Genomic DNA, 14,341 nt, shown 5'->3' on the forward strand with positions numbered 1-14,341 from the left:
ACAGTCGATCACTGAGTCGATTGAGTTGCGAAATGGTTGCTTTCTGAGCTTATTTAATGGCGCATTTTGACTATATTTAATTGACCTGACAATCAGCTGATCAACAAGAAACTGAAATCGCGTCACCGAAAAATTCTTAATACTATGATTTTCTGCGAATTAGCATATCGATAACATCTTCGCAAACATACACTAGCTATCAATCGCTCTTTCAAAGAAAAGAAATCGAACTAAACTCGTCTGTGATTGCTTTATAATTACCTTCTTCTGTCCTTGATTGCTGACTTTTGTCAATAAATGCCCTCAAGGCTTCCACCCACTGATAAAGTAGAATTTCGCCATGATGATCGCGAGAAATTGTGTAAAACAAATCCGACACCTGGAATAGATCAGCTTCACACATCCACGCAGAGTGAATTTCAAAAACAGGAGGTACTTTGGATGGATATTCCGGGGGCAAAAGAACTTGCAGAGTTGCAGACCACCACGAGTCGCTCTCGTGTGAAACGCGGATCTCGTAGATTCTTTTCGCTTCGTCGACGACAAGGAAATCTTGGCCGTAAATAGCAGACAGCGCTTCGATTTCTTCGATCTGTTCTGAGAGACTTTCCGTATCCATCCAGAAGGTGATCGTCTTTCCTTATCACCTCTTAATTGCTGCAGCTTATCAAACAATCAGAAAATACTGCAGAAAATACTGCATCAGCTGACGAAAATTTCATCTTCCGTCTTTCCGGGAAAATAGCGGCTCCTTAACCCAGCGGTTTCTCAAGAATCAAACAGCACTATGTGTAAAAAGCATAAATTGTCTATTTCACTTGACAAACTGACGAAATGGCGAACGCTTCATTTTACAGAGTTTTAGGAGTTTGGATCGTAGTTGTTCTCTTTCTCATTTTTCTGGTCATTCGGCTTGACAAAGAAACAGACTGGTTTTGGTTTATTATTTTCATTCCGTTTCTGATTTTTGACTGTTTTGTAATCTTCTTCATTTTGTTCCGAATATGTCGACATATCAAAGATGGCGTCGACCCAAACCGCTACAGCATCGCGAGAAAAGTTTGGTTCTTGTTCATGGTAGCCTCCAAGCTTAGTTTCATCATTGTACTTTGCTGTCGACTTGAGAATATCATTACTTCTTCGTATTACGTCGTCTTTGTTCCGCTATGGATATTCCTCCTCGGTCTAGGATGCGATGGGTCGGCTTGGGTTTGGGTTCTGGCCAACGCAAGAGGTTAAACGCTCGTTGAAGGTGTTTGCTCTTGATTAAATCACATGTCAGAGCAATAATATGCCCGGCCAGCTCCGATGACGATGGTCTTCATGTTGCGTAGAGTACCAGGTAGCTCGGTGAAAATGCAAAATATTTTCATGCAATTTTCATTTACTTTAATGAAATGAGGAAGTGGCGGACTTTGCCTTGAGCCCCTGCAAGGCGGTGTCACTCGTACAAAATAAAGAACAGAAAATGGAACTTCCAAACTGGAAAGGGAGGACCAAGGAACGTTTTATTGAATATGTGAACCAGTTTGACCAACTGACTCCCAAGCCTGGTCAAAGAAAATTCACTCCTTATATGATGAACTGCACCTCCTGCAGGAGTCGCAAGTGTAATTCACTGATCTTCAATGTTAAACCACTGGTTTGGAGGTGGAATGAGAGTGGAGCTAAACTTGGTGGAAAGATCACTTCTCTTTAGAGGAGTATTGAATGATCTTTGCAAGGATCCATGCGATCTCTGTGTTTTATTTCATGAGCAGCGAGCACTTAGAGTTCTACTTGGAGCTACTCGGTAAATTTTCCGCTATGCTCCTTTTTATTGAAGTAGATCGAAAAGGGCTCAGTGCAATGTAGTAAAGCATTATTTCTGAACCAAAACATCGATGAAGAACAATTTATGAACTTTCAAGCCATGGTGGGAGCAAATTTCAATCAGAATTTGAGCATGCAAGTAATTGCAAAAAATAAATTTTGTGAGCTCAAGCAAGCAAGCACTTGTCTAAAATTTGCGAGCTAATCGAGCAACAGCCAAATTTTGCAAGCACTTGGAAATTTGAAGGGTCCATTCGTCACCCCTCTTTAACACTACTTGAGTGTCAGGAAAAATAAATGTTATTCAAAAATCTTTGATTGGTTACATTGAGCTTGAAAAGACCATTTAAGAGTTGTGTACTGAGATACCTAACCTTTGAATAAGGCCATGGTTGAGGGGACCTTGCTTTGATCAATTGTGTGCAGAAATGCAGCTAATTAGCTGCAGGCCAAAGCTTGATAAACATCACAGTGTCCCTTTAAATCTTCATGCGAACTACTTGTTTGCAACAATGCAGTTAGTGTCAGCATTAAGGTACTGGAGTTGCTTTGACTGTTTATGTCAACTTGAAGAGTAAAGTTACATGGACAGTTGCGGGATAGTTCTGGACACAAGTGTAATAAAGTTGATTTTGAAGGCAAGGGAACTGACTTCGTGGCGCTTATCAAAATCAAAATGCATTTAGTTACTTTGTAGCTGCATTTTTTGGACATAGCTTTTGCATTATTTAAGAGTATTTGGGCTTGTTTTACATAGAATTGCAAGGTGAAATACTTTAGAACCCAGAGTTCTGTACTAGGTATTAGGGAGCTTTAGCAACCGCGACAGTTTATGCAACGAGAACGTCACACATCTATTTTTCATATTTTAGTGAACAAAAACAATAGCTTTGCATGCTCTGCTCATGCATTTTTTTTACAATTTTTATGTCCATTTCTTTGCCATCTTCAAGAAAGAATGACATGAAATGACCAAATTTGAGGTTTCATGGAGATTGTCAGAACTTGAAAAGAAATTTTCATTTTCTGCCCCTAAATGAAGCGCGGTGCATACCAGTTTCATTCTTGAGGAACTGCCACACCTATGTTGCATTAAAAATCTGCCATTAGCCGCAAATTGATTGCAATAACGTTAATATATATAATAATTATAATTTTGAGATGATGTTCTTGTTGCAGTTGTCATTGTAGTTGCTAAAGCTACCTGTTGTCACCTTGGGTCAAACCCCCTGCACAGTTGTCAGACACTCAACCTACTATAAGCTAACCAGTCATCATCTCAGTTGTAAATTCCCACTGACATTGTAAAATACTCATCCAGATATCTTCGACATTCACATCACGTCTGTCAAAAAGGCAGTGAAAGTTGTATGAAATCAAGGTCACATCAAGTCTTGCTTGTAATGGAAGAACACATCACCAGATAAACAGCTGTAAGAATGGCCAGTTTGTAGGACAATTCCAGACCAAAGGGACAGCCCTTGTTATTGGTTTTCTCCTAAGCCATTAGTGCAGTACTAAAGAGTATGTGAACATACTACCATACAGGTGAATTTCTTAAATCTGATTCTTCAATTAAATCATATTTCACATTGTAAGTTTGTCACATAAAATGAAATAAAAGCGCAGTACTTAACACAACTCTGCATTGTCATCATAAAATTCTAAATCAAGCCCTTTAGCTTCCTTTTATTCTTTTAGAGATAAAACTCACTTTTATGAACCAAGCCAGTTGTTTATTATTATGAACCTCTATGACATGCGCACACATCTTCAATACTTCAACTTGGTAGACTCTCCCACACCGCTGTCCCTTATCTCTCTTGCTTGCCTGTGAAGATAGATCCTGCTCGCAGAATAGTTAGGCTCAGAAGAAGAGCTGTTTGAATCACAAATCAGCACCTGATTACAAAACAACGATTAGAGAAAAGAGAGGAAATTAGCCGTAAAAAGTATACCGGTTTGAAAACAGAGTTCCAAACAAAATGAAACCTCAACCTAGGTTGTCTCAGACAAGCGTTGAAAATATGAGCACAAGCAACATGCACAGGTACAACAAATTGTTGTCGTAACAAAAGGTACTAGTAAATTATCAAGATGCCATGGAGCTTGTGTATGTTGCTTGCTTGTATTAATTGCCAGGCCTTAGAGACCACACACTGGTCGTAAGATGGACTCTGTATGCAATGGTTTAATCTCTTCTGGAAATTGGATCAAGTAAACAATGGCCAAATGAAGCTAGAGACCTTGCTAGTAACAGGAGGAAAAAGACAATAACTCGAGGAACAACAGTTGTCGGCTATGTTGTCATAATTAAGGGCCATCACTCATCACCCATCCCCTAAGAGAAAATCGGGGAAGGAGCTACCTGATTTTCTGAGGGGAGGGGGCAGCTGTACAGAGGCTACGCAGATGTTTGAAATGTCACCAATCTGTTTAGCCTGTTCCAGGCCCCAGATAGTCGGGAAAAAGAAAAAACAAGGCTCCAATGTCTCGCCTCGACCCAAGCCCCCACTCACTTTTCACACACACACTTTTCTCTTTTTTTACCTGGGAGCCTCTGGGAGCCTGGAACAGGCTAGAATCTGTTGCAATACACGTTACCATATATGAAGTACCCACTAGAGATAATAAGATGGCGGACGGCACGTCTTGTGAGCTCTCGAATGGATGTGGTGGGGAATTTGAAAATTGGCTCAGTGCTCGTCTGAGAACGCTAGGACTCGATGAAGATGTTTTCGGAAGTTACGTCGTGGGGGTTTTGGATTCAGAAGATACCGACGAAGAGCGCAAAGATGCCCTGATTGGCATACTCGAAGGAATGACGGTATTTCTATATCTCTTGACGAAAAGTATATAAAATAGACTTATCTTACTTCATCCCTTAGTTGCACAGTTCTTCTGATATATATTTGTGCCAGTTTAGAAAAGGAGCAGGTGCAAGGGTCTCTGATATACATGTCATTTTAAATTATGGCCTAGTGTGGTCTCAAAAATAATTGGCAGACATTCAGGTTCTTTAGGAAGTAAAAGAGTGCTTATAGGAAAGATATCTGGGAATGATTTCCGTACACGTTCCTACTTTATTATGCATGCAGAAAAAATTAATTATGCATTCGCGATATTGTTTTGTAGAACAATACGTAACTATGTACTTACGGGGTGAAGAAAAATGCATCTTATTTCTCTCTCCCTCTCTCTCTTCTTTGCCCACATTGCTCACACCATTGCTCCTTTTCGTCCCAGCTTTTCTCTTTCTATCCCTTTGTCCTGCCGTTTTTTTTTCTGCCATTTTATACAATGATATGCCACTCGCAGGTTGTCTTGAACTCCGACCCACTGTGAACCTCTGGATTATTTGTCCCTGTTCTTGACCACTGAGTTAACGTGTCAAGTTGCTAATTCTCACCTTGATACATGTATCTATTTTGAATTCTGGCTAACTATTTACTCTTGAAACAACCCCATCCCGAATTAATAATGCTGACCATAACCCTTATTAGGACTATTAAAAGACACTGCCTAATTAGGCCTAATTAGGACAAAAACGATGTTTAATCTCAAATCCAACCTTTGTCAATTAGTATTCAATGTATGGTGGGATCATACATGGTGTTTTGGTGCTTCGTTTCGCTGTTTCGTTGTTTCTTTGTTTCTTTGTTTCTTTGTTTCTCTGTTTCTTTGTTTCACTGTTTTGCTGTTTAGTAATGTCCTCACAAAGTAGCCCCAATACTGTTGTCCTCATGTAAAGATAAACAGCTGCGTTAACCCATTGACACAGACAAACACCCTTAGCTAGGACGTCCCTAGTTGATGAGTAAAATCGCCTGGCATTAGACAGAGTAAAATCTGTTTGTCTCACTCCCAGGTGTCAATGGGTTAATTAATGGAGGGGACACTGTACCAGGTGTGAATGGGGTAACAGAGGGGGCCTAGTTTTTGACTGCTTAACCCATTGACACCTCAAGCGCGCTCCGACACCCCCAGTTGATGAGTAAAATCTTTTACGAGTCTCACTCCCAGGAGTCAATGGGTTAACCTGTGTTGGATATCCAAATTGGGTGTGCACGTAAAGTACATGCATTTCTCAACATACAGTAAGTGAAGAGAGCTTTCCCAGGCATGAGTCTCCTGTGTAACTGAAATACACCAACCACATTTTCTATGTCGAAGGATCATCCTGTAGAAGATCTGTGCAGTGAAGTCATTGACAGGTGGAAAACATCAAGAGCAGAAGCTATCAAGATGAGAGTGCAGTTAGAAGGTAATTTTAAGCATTTGACATGTCATAGTATTATCAAGATAAAGTAAATAAGTGACCAAGACGTTTTTGTACGTAAACTACTGCCCTCACTAAAACCTTCCTCGGTTGAATGTTCATAAAGAAAAGAAGTTTCAATGGGAAAAAAAGTGATGTTTAATGTGCACAGAACAGGCAAGTGAGTGAGTGAGTGGCAAGCAGAGATAAGGCATTTCAACTTATGATAATAATAATAATTATTGTAATAAAATGACAGAGTAACATCTCCTTGCACTTATTTTTCTGAATGCCCCCATCATCGCTTACAGGAAGGACAAATCAATCAAAGAGGTTTTGGTCAGAGCTATCATCCCTCCTCAACCTTAAAATCTAGCAAACCCTAGTTTTTAGCGACATACAGGCATTAAGGTCTCTTACAGTCGCATTTTAGAAAGACAGTTGACCACGGCTCTCAGATAAAAAGGTTTTTCAGCAGTAGAGCTCTACTTCTTTCACCTTAAAAAAACAAAAAGTAGTTACATGCCTTTTTGTACATGTATCTACTGGATTATAAAGGAGGATGACAATATTACAACCACTCCTCAACTGCTCCCCATTGACGCGTAAAATTGTCTGATGTTAATTAAAGTAAACAGGGTAATGTCTAATAAGTCTCACTCGCAGGGTCAATGGGTTAAGTGCAATCCTAGACACAGACAAGGACAAAGTAATACTTTGGGTCCATTGAACGACGAGCACCCGAAATTCACGTTAATTAGCTTTCACTTCCACATGATCCAATCATCAGTATGGGAACTTTTGATTATTTAATTATTGCTTAAAGTGCTACTATGACCAAAAATATATTCTACTTTTTCTTTGTATTTCAAAACTACATGTTAACTGAACACAAAGTGACCGAAGTTTTAAGCCTTCATTTCAAAAAGAGACCTGTTTATTTTGACTGAAATTTTCCTAATTAATGATCCGCCATTACTAACTTTAAAAGCTGGAGAGAGCTGGATCGAGGATAAGATGACGTCAAAGACTCACTAGTTTAAAAATGTGATATGTGCACTCGCGCCTATTAAAAGTAATATGCAGCACAGGGGTTTCGAGCTTTCAGACTTTTAAACTCGTGTTTTGCGTATATAATGAGCTGCATTTACACGCCGGCTACAATTTTAAGCTAGTGTGTTTTTTTTTTTTACGTCATCTAATCCTCGATCCAGCCCTATGAGGTCCAATCGGTTAGTCTTGAATGTGAATAATGGCGGACCGTGAAATCCAAACTTGCACTAATTTTAAAAACGACAGCTTTTGGATAAAATTTGAGGCATAAAATTTTGCCAGTCAGGTGTCAAGCAAACATGCTTTCAAAATCCGATGGAAAAAGGGAAGGCAGTTTTTTGATCATAGCAGCACCATACCATTGAAAATTCAAAAATTAATAGACAAAAATAATGTGTGGGAATTTCACAAGGACGGCTATATAATTAATACAGCATGCATTCTTCAAGGGACAAGAAATGATCGTTATTGTTTTCAATAATTATTGACACTGTTGGTTTACTGACAAAATGGAACGAATTGCCTACTCTGCAAGTAGTTGGTTTCTCCTACTGCAAGCGTAGAAGAAACCAACTGCTCATAAGGTAACAATTGCCTCAAACAGAAATCGAAAGATCTCTCTCACAAGTGCAGTGTGTGACTGGACAAAAATCTCTAGATAATTGTAACTGTTTTAGTTCCCTTCTAATTTTTTTTTTTTTGCTTTAAGATTGTGAAATGCAAAATTGTGTTTTGCTGCGAAAGGGTTTGCTCTAGACGTATCAACAATTTGAATGAGTACGTTACAATCTGACTCCATAAAGACTTTGAATATTCCGTGAGCAATATTATTACAAGGATGCAGGGCTGACGTACTGGTGAGAGCACTCACCTCCCAGCAATGTGGCCCGGTTTCAATACAAAGACTCATGCTCCTATGTGGGTTGAGTTTGTTGGTTCTCTTATCAGCCCGGAGAGGTGTGTCACCAAGTACTCCAGACCTGTTTTCCCGCCCCTTCAAAAGCCGATATTTGATTTGATCTGCATTAATTTGTTGATTTCAGTTTACAGTTTCCCCAATTAGGGCTCCAGCACCAGAAGATTAGACTCTTAAAGTTCCCTTCCTTTTATTTTTTAACTTTACTCCTTTCTTAGCTACATGTAGCCTGCAATGCAGGCGTTATTTTGGCGCGGAATGCTAGATAAATCAGGTGTTCGATGTTGCCATCTTGGATTGTGATTAGATGCTTGACCAGGAGAGGGTTGGTGCAGTGGCGGGTTGGGGGTGTTTCCACTTAACACCTACTCCCTCAGCAAATATTTCCTCGCCCCAATCTTCCACAGTTACCAAATCTAAGATGGTGGCCTAATACCAAAATGTGCACTCGCGCACCCAAAATACGCCTTCACTGCACGCTAAGCTACATGTAAAGGCTCCCTTTGTGAATAATTTTTGCAGTTAAGTACAATATTCCCAAAAATAAAGTGTGTTTAGCCTTTTACATGCAGGAAGCAGCCCTTTTAGTTTGACACAAAAGTAATCTGTATGACAGTTCAGTTCGCTTACTGATGCAGAGGAATCTCTCTCAATCCCAAGATGGCTGCATTGTCTTGTTTCTCCTTCAGAAACAGCCAACGTCACCTAAAATTTAATACTTTTGGCAGTGACGTAAATTATCACAAATCTTATTTCTCACTTCCAGAACAGAAAGCAGCAGAGAAACAAAATAAATTGGCAGAAATCATGGAAAAGCAAGCTTCAACGGTCGACACAATGAAACCGGCCCAAGAGAAGTCAGACAATGAGGTCAAGAAATTGCTAGTGGTGCAATATGGTCATGCATCTGATGACGAACTCTCATATCCTTTCTTTTTTACTGTAGATTTCTATAATTATTATACTCTGCCACAACAAGTCCACAGCCATCTCCTTGCCCAGTGTCAAGTTTCGGTTCCTAAATTTCAAGTTCACAAATGCAAGATTAATGATTTCCAAAGTTACTCACAGGGGTTTCAATAAAAGATGATTACCAGTGGTCTATGGCCGCAAATAGGACCTCTTACCTCTGTCTGTTGTACCTGAGTATTGGCTCTTGTGTTAGGGTTTTGCACTACGATCAGAGCCACTTATTTCATCATTGCCAGTTGCTTATCGAAAAAGTTCTCGAAACCCTTGTACACAGACTACAATGATGTAAACCTCATCCCGCAGGTAGCAGAGTTAATCTACTATAGATTGGCCCGAATAAGACCCTCTTTCAGTTTTACTGGGTGGAAATTAGTTGTCCAGTCAGCCACTAAACATGGTTTAAGGACCTAATCATATCGGCTTTGATAGAGGTGGCGTCTTGATGAATTAACAAATAGATTCCATGTTGCCGTGCGTCTGTTCAGTAATAGATCACAGATGACGTCAAAAATGTGGTAAGAACAAAAAAGTGGCACACGAGGCGATAGCCGCGTGTGTCACTGATGTTCTTACCACATTTTTTGACGTCTTCTGTGATCTATTACTGAACAGACCCACGGCAACATGGAGTCTATTTTGTTTTATATAATAAAGAATTAAACTTTATTCGCATAAAAGCTGATGGTGACGTCAATCGGGCGTCTGTCCTCTAATAGATCATAGGCAAGAACCAATCAAAATCCGTGAATAACTTGCGTTATATGATTTAGTTAAACAAATTCTACTTTGCTATGTTTTTGAGGAAATGTTTTCTTTAACTGTCTTGTTACTGATAACAATGACGAAGAGAATGCTGCATCCACAGATAAAGATTCTGGTATGTCCCAGTTGTCAGTTTTCACCTGATCGTTCACTATAATTGAGACACAGATAGCAATGATGTAATGTACAATTTCCGGGGGACGAACAAAGAGACCTGATGAGAGATCCTTTGCTTTCGTCCGCCAACATGACGGCGATGACAACGGGAAAACTACCTAATTTAAATAACGGTATAACCAACTTAATTCTTATATTTGGTTTTTGCAGTGTTGCAAGGTGAGTATAGGTTGTGCAGTGGTGAGAGTACTTGCATTCCACTTGTGTGCTGCGGGTTCATTTTTGCTGGACTTGATGCAATTGATGTGTGGGTTGAGTTGTGGTTGTCTACTCTGCTGCGAGAGATTCCTTCAAAACCCCCACATTTGATGCGATCTGCTTTAATGTCATCACTTGATTTGATTTTATTCGTTTTCACTTCTTCCCAGTTACAGGCTGTAGTAGAACACTTGTTCTCGTATAAGCCTGCATAGCCGTCTTTTCAGTTTACTTTCACCCAAGCAGGCGAAAGTCACGCGAAGACATTGAGCGAGAGCAAAAAATTAGGAGTGGGGGTGGGGGGAGCGGGAGCCCAACTTGGAAATTTTTGCTCTCTGCGCCCACGCCTTCGCACGACTACCCCTTTTCACACTTTGTACGCTTCTAACGCGCACTGCTGAAGAGAAAAACGATAAACTCGACACTAAATTAAGTGAATGGCAGCAAGAATTTATTCTTCAAAGTAGAGGTTTTTTTTGTGGTTAGCATCATCTTTCGACGTTTGGGCAGATAACAAGGCCTTGATCTCAGTATTGCTATTACGCGGCCAAATGGAAAATCTAAGTTCTTTTATCATGCTCAGGTTCTGCCCACATTTGTGAACCAGAAGTTCTCTAACCACTTCTCAACTTTGGCCGAAAATATCGTCGCAAAACGTACTTGCTCTCTGCAAATTTAGCATTCTCAGTTTCCAGAAAACGAAAAGTTCGTTCTCAAGACACTTGGGCCATTTTGCCTCAAAAATATTTCATTATTTATTATTTTTTTCACTAGCGACGCAAGCGCAAGCACACCATTTAATCCAGCGGGTTTGATCGAAGCATAAGCGCAAGCGTCAGCACCAGCACAAGGGAAGCCTATTAAGGCATGCACACTGTTCCACGATTTCCCCGCAGCTGAGCATTTGAACAAAATGGCGGAGGCCGTGGTTGCTTTTGATGCTCTTAGACATTTGTTTTTCACTAACAAAAGTCTACGTGTTCTTGTGCTTTTCGTCTCTAAGGAAGTACCAGGCTTTATTGTTTTTTTGTTTTTTTTTCTTTTTTTTTTTAGGAATATGTAAGAATGCGAATGCACAATCAGTGGCCGACAGGGAAAAGGACAAGAGAGATAAACTTAAACAAGAAAATGAACATAAGAAGCAACAAATAAAGACACGAAGCACGCGAAAAAGAAAAACAGAAATCTGAAGACCGAAAAGGAAAAAGAAAAGAAAGAACGCAAAAGGGCCAGAGAGAAGAACAAGATGAATAATAGTAATAATCATAATAATTTTATTATTGCGTGGATACTGACACACTCCTGAAATAGGCTTTTTCCAGCGTCATACCAATTTAAAATCAAAATGGAAACTATTGGTAACTTCTATCCCGGAACTCTAACGGTAAGACTTGCTTTCAAAAAAGAATGAAGTGAATGCGTGTCGGTCCAGTCCACAAAAAGAGAACTTGGTGGTCGAGGGAAAGGGTCAGTTTCGAAATATACTGTAGTGCTAGCTTTGTGGGTTGTGAAGCACGGAAATTTGGTTTTATAAAAACTTGTTTTTCGAAGGTAGGATCTCCGGAGTGATGATTTGTGAGCTAACGTTTTCGAGCAAGAAAGCCCTCTGGAAAAGGCCGGATATTGTTAATCCAGTGGATAATTCACTGTCCCAAGTAAAAGATAAACTCCACGTGGACGTTTGGAAGAGTTTTCATGCAGGTCTTTACATTGCTGTTTGGAGGGATGCATATTCCACCCTTATTATAGTGGACGGGAGTTTTTAACCGGGGACTCACACGCTCTTAAGCCGCTTTTCCCCATTTTGACGGAACTGACAGGCCAGACCAGACTCCTGCAGTGCCTTCAAAATTAAGACACTTTCGACGATGATATATACTCCTCCAGATGAATGCGAGGGATTATCATGCAAGTGTTCCTTTAAATTGTTGCATTTTCTTTGGCAAACGGAAGGGTCTGGCCGTCCAGTTCTGACAAAAGGGAAAGCGCCCTTAGAATCAATGCGACTACTACATCCGCGAACCGATGTGCGTTGTGCAACTTAGCAACGACCTCACGATTCGCGCCCTTTTCCCGCCTTATTTGTTTGTGTTATTAATCTCAGTATTTGTTTTAAAGCCTGCTCTCAATCTCTATCATGTATATTTATTGCTCATATAAGAAAAAGAAAATTACACGTTAGCTCGAAGATATGAATTTAGCTCGAATATATGAATTCGCTGTCTCACTCGCTGCAACTCAAGCATAAAGTTCCTATCTTCTCGCCACCGTGTAAAATCAAGAGTGAATTAGATTAGAGATGTTGTTATGGCATGGATGGCTCCCCATGCAGCACAGTCACAAATGAGTCTATTTTTAGAATTCCCGTTCCCACGAAAATCATTGTCATGTCCCCTGAAAAAACATGGCAGAAGCAGTCACACGGACATGGCTCTTCTGATTTGTTAAAATTGCGGCCCTTTGTTTCACGCGCAATGTGTATTTAAATAAATCCATTTGTAACTGTGCTGGGCTAGACCGCAAAATGATAGATCGACACTCTTATCTAATTCACTCTTGGCAAAATCCACTATTACTTGAGCAAGTACTGAAATCTTTGCACATATTGAAACTGTCGCATAGTGACTTACTCATCGGATAAAGTTATCCTGCCTTGTACAACTGGGGGCGCGGTGAAGTTCTAACGTTCGAAGCGGCTCATGTGCGGTGTTAAACGCACAAGTGACGTCATGGAAAATCTCTCGGGAATTGAAACAGGTGGTCTCATGGAGGTGACTCAGCTGAGTCTCTGGTTCAGTGGGACGATGGGTCTCATCAGGGTCGCCATGTCTCTGAGTAGCTGGTCCTCTGGGTCTTTGGGTCTCAGGGTCTCTGCTCTCTGAATCTCTGGGTCTCTGGATCTTTGATCGCTGGATTTCTGGGCCTCTGGGTCTTGCTTCGGGTTATTTGCCAAAGTCTCGCACTTTTCATGTAAACGACTCCGCAAAATACTGCTCTCGGAAAGGAACACGCAATGGATACTATAAGTAACGTCTAATTTATATAAGAGTTGAAAAAATGACTAGTAACCGACAGCTTAAATTTTGCCTTCAAACATGTCTGTTTGTAAAAAGCTAGATAATCACGTTTCTAGCTATGTAAGCTAAATAAACCTGTGTAAGCGCGAGCAAGAACGACAGTTGAACAACATCTGATTTTCGATACTTGAGGGAGCTTTCCCAACAAGAACGTTTTGTCAAATTACTGAGAAAAAAATTTATAAACTATTTACGATGTCAAGTGCCTGAATCAGTCATGATTAACTGTGACATGTATTTCATTAAAAAAAAAATTGTAACACGAACAGACAAAGAAGTCATTAATTAAAGCATGTTATTGTTCATGTTCATCTCGATCTTTGTGAATAATCATTGGCTGTATTTTCACGGCAGCCGTTGTCTCGCTTTACATTCCTGAAAGTGGTTTGTTTTGCAGACTTCGTTAGCGACTTAAAAGTGATACGTGTTTTCATGAGTAAAATTAAATGAGGAGAGAGCACGTGCCAATACCTAATAAAAATAGAACGCCTGTTGTAATTCCGATTTGAAATAACCGCAAGCGACTCCTCATTGCCGAAAGTAATTGCCAACTCCCTTGAACGAACCTCCACTAAAGTAACAAATAACTTTGAACCACAGAACATAATTTTACAATTAAAAGTATTCAATTTTTTCAAATTCGAAAAAAATCAATTTCAAAAACGCTGTTTTGGCATTCAAATTCCCAGAGCCGCCATCTTGATAATTGTGACGTGTCGTGGTTGCCCTACTGAGCGTTTTCCACATGACGTCACGGCGGCCATGTTAGTGTTCCAAAACAAAGAAATGTCGCCTATGATGGTGTACAAACTAATCCAAAATTTGGTTTTATCAACGGAGTGATAATGTAAATGGCCACCGTACAGAGATTCTAAAAGCTGACGTTCGAGCGTAGCCCTTCGTCAGATTCGCTCTGACGAAGGCTAACGCTCGAAACGTCAGCTTTTAGAATCTCGGTACGGGGCCAATTTACATTATCAACTCCGTTGATAAACCAAATTTTTGTATACTACGTCCCCACCGACGCAGCACACAGTTTCTTTAGAAACTACCCCTTCTACCAAACTAATCCTCCGAGAAACGAATCTATTTTTAGGCAAATACTTTCTTTTGTTT

General features: G+C 40.1%; 2 protein-coding genes across 2 annotated transcripts in view; one reads left to right on the forward strand and one right to left on the reverse strand.

Moving 5' to 3' along the window:
- Nucleotides 1-754, reverse strand: part of LOC138032741 (protein IMPACT-like) — a 3,484-nt gene extending 2,730 nt beyond the window's left edge. The window contains exon 1 of the mRNA XM_068880450.1: nt 262-754. Within this exon, the coding sequence (XP_068736551.1) occupies nt 262-619 (358 nt within the window). The 5' untranslated portion in view covers nt 620-754. The remainder of the gene's footprint in view (nt 1-261) is intronic.
- Nucleotides 755-4,434: 3,680 nt separating this feature from the next.
- Nucleotides 4,435-11,364, forward strand: LOC138032745 (coiled-coil domain-containing protein 43-like). The gene is made up of 5 exons (XM_068880459.1): nt 4,435-4,639; nt 5,986-6,076; nt 8,806-8,961; nt 9,841-9,888; nt 11,202-11,364. Exons 1-5 carry the CDS (start codon nt 4,448-4,450, stop codon nt 11,336-11,338), a joined length of 624 nt encoding a protein of 207 aa, XP_068736560.1. The 5' UTR covers nt 4,435-4,447; the 3' UTR covers nt 11,339-11,364.
- Nucleotides 11,365-14,341: the final 2,977 nt, after the last annotated feature.

The sequence above is a fragment of the Montipora capricornis genome, chromosome 14, assembly GCF_036669925.1.
Source record: "Montipora capricornis isolate CH-2021 chromosome 14, ASM3666992v2, whole genome shotgun sequence".
Classification (NCBI taxonomy): Eukaryota; Metazoa; Cnidaria; class Anthozoa; order Scleractinia; family Acroporidae; genus Montipora; species Montipora capricornis.

What these genes read in the sequence shown, in the direction of transcription:
- LOC138032745 (XM_068880459.1), top strand. Translation starts at nt 4,448, where the DNA reads ATGGCGGACGGCACGTCTTGTGAGCTCTCGAATGGATGTGGTGGGGAA. An exon ending in TGCATCTGATGACGAACTCT is followed by an intron (nt 8,962 to 9,840) that starts CATATCCTTTCT and finishes ACTGTCTTGTTA; the next exon opens with CTGATAACAATGACGAAGAG. An exon ending in ATCCACAGATAAAGATTCTG is followed by an intron (nt 9,889 to 11,201) that starts GTATGTCCCAGT and finishes TTTTTTTTTTAG; the next exon opens with GAATATGTAAGAATGCGAAT.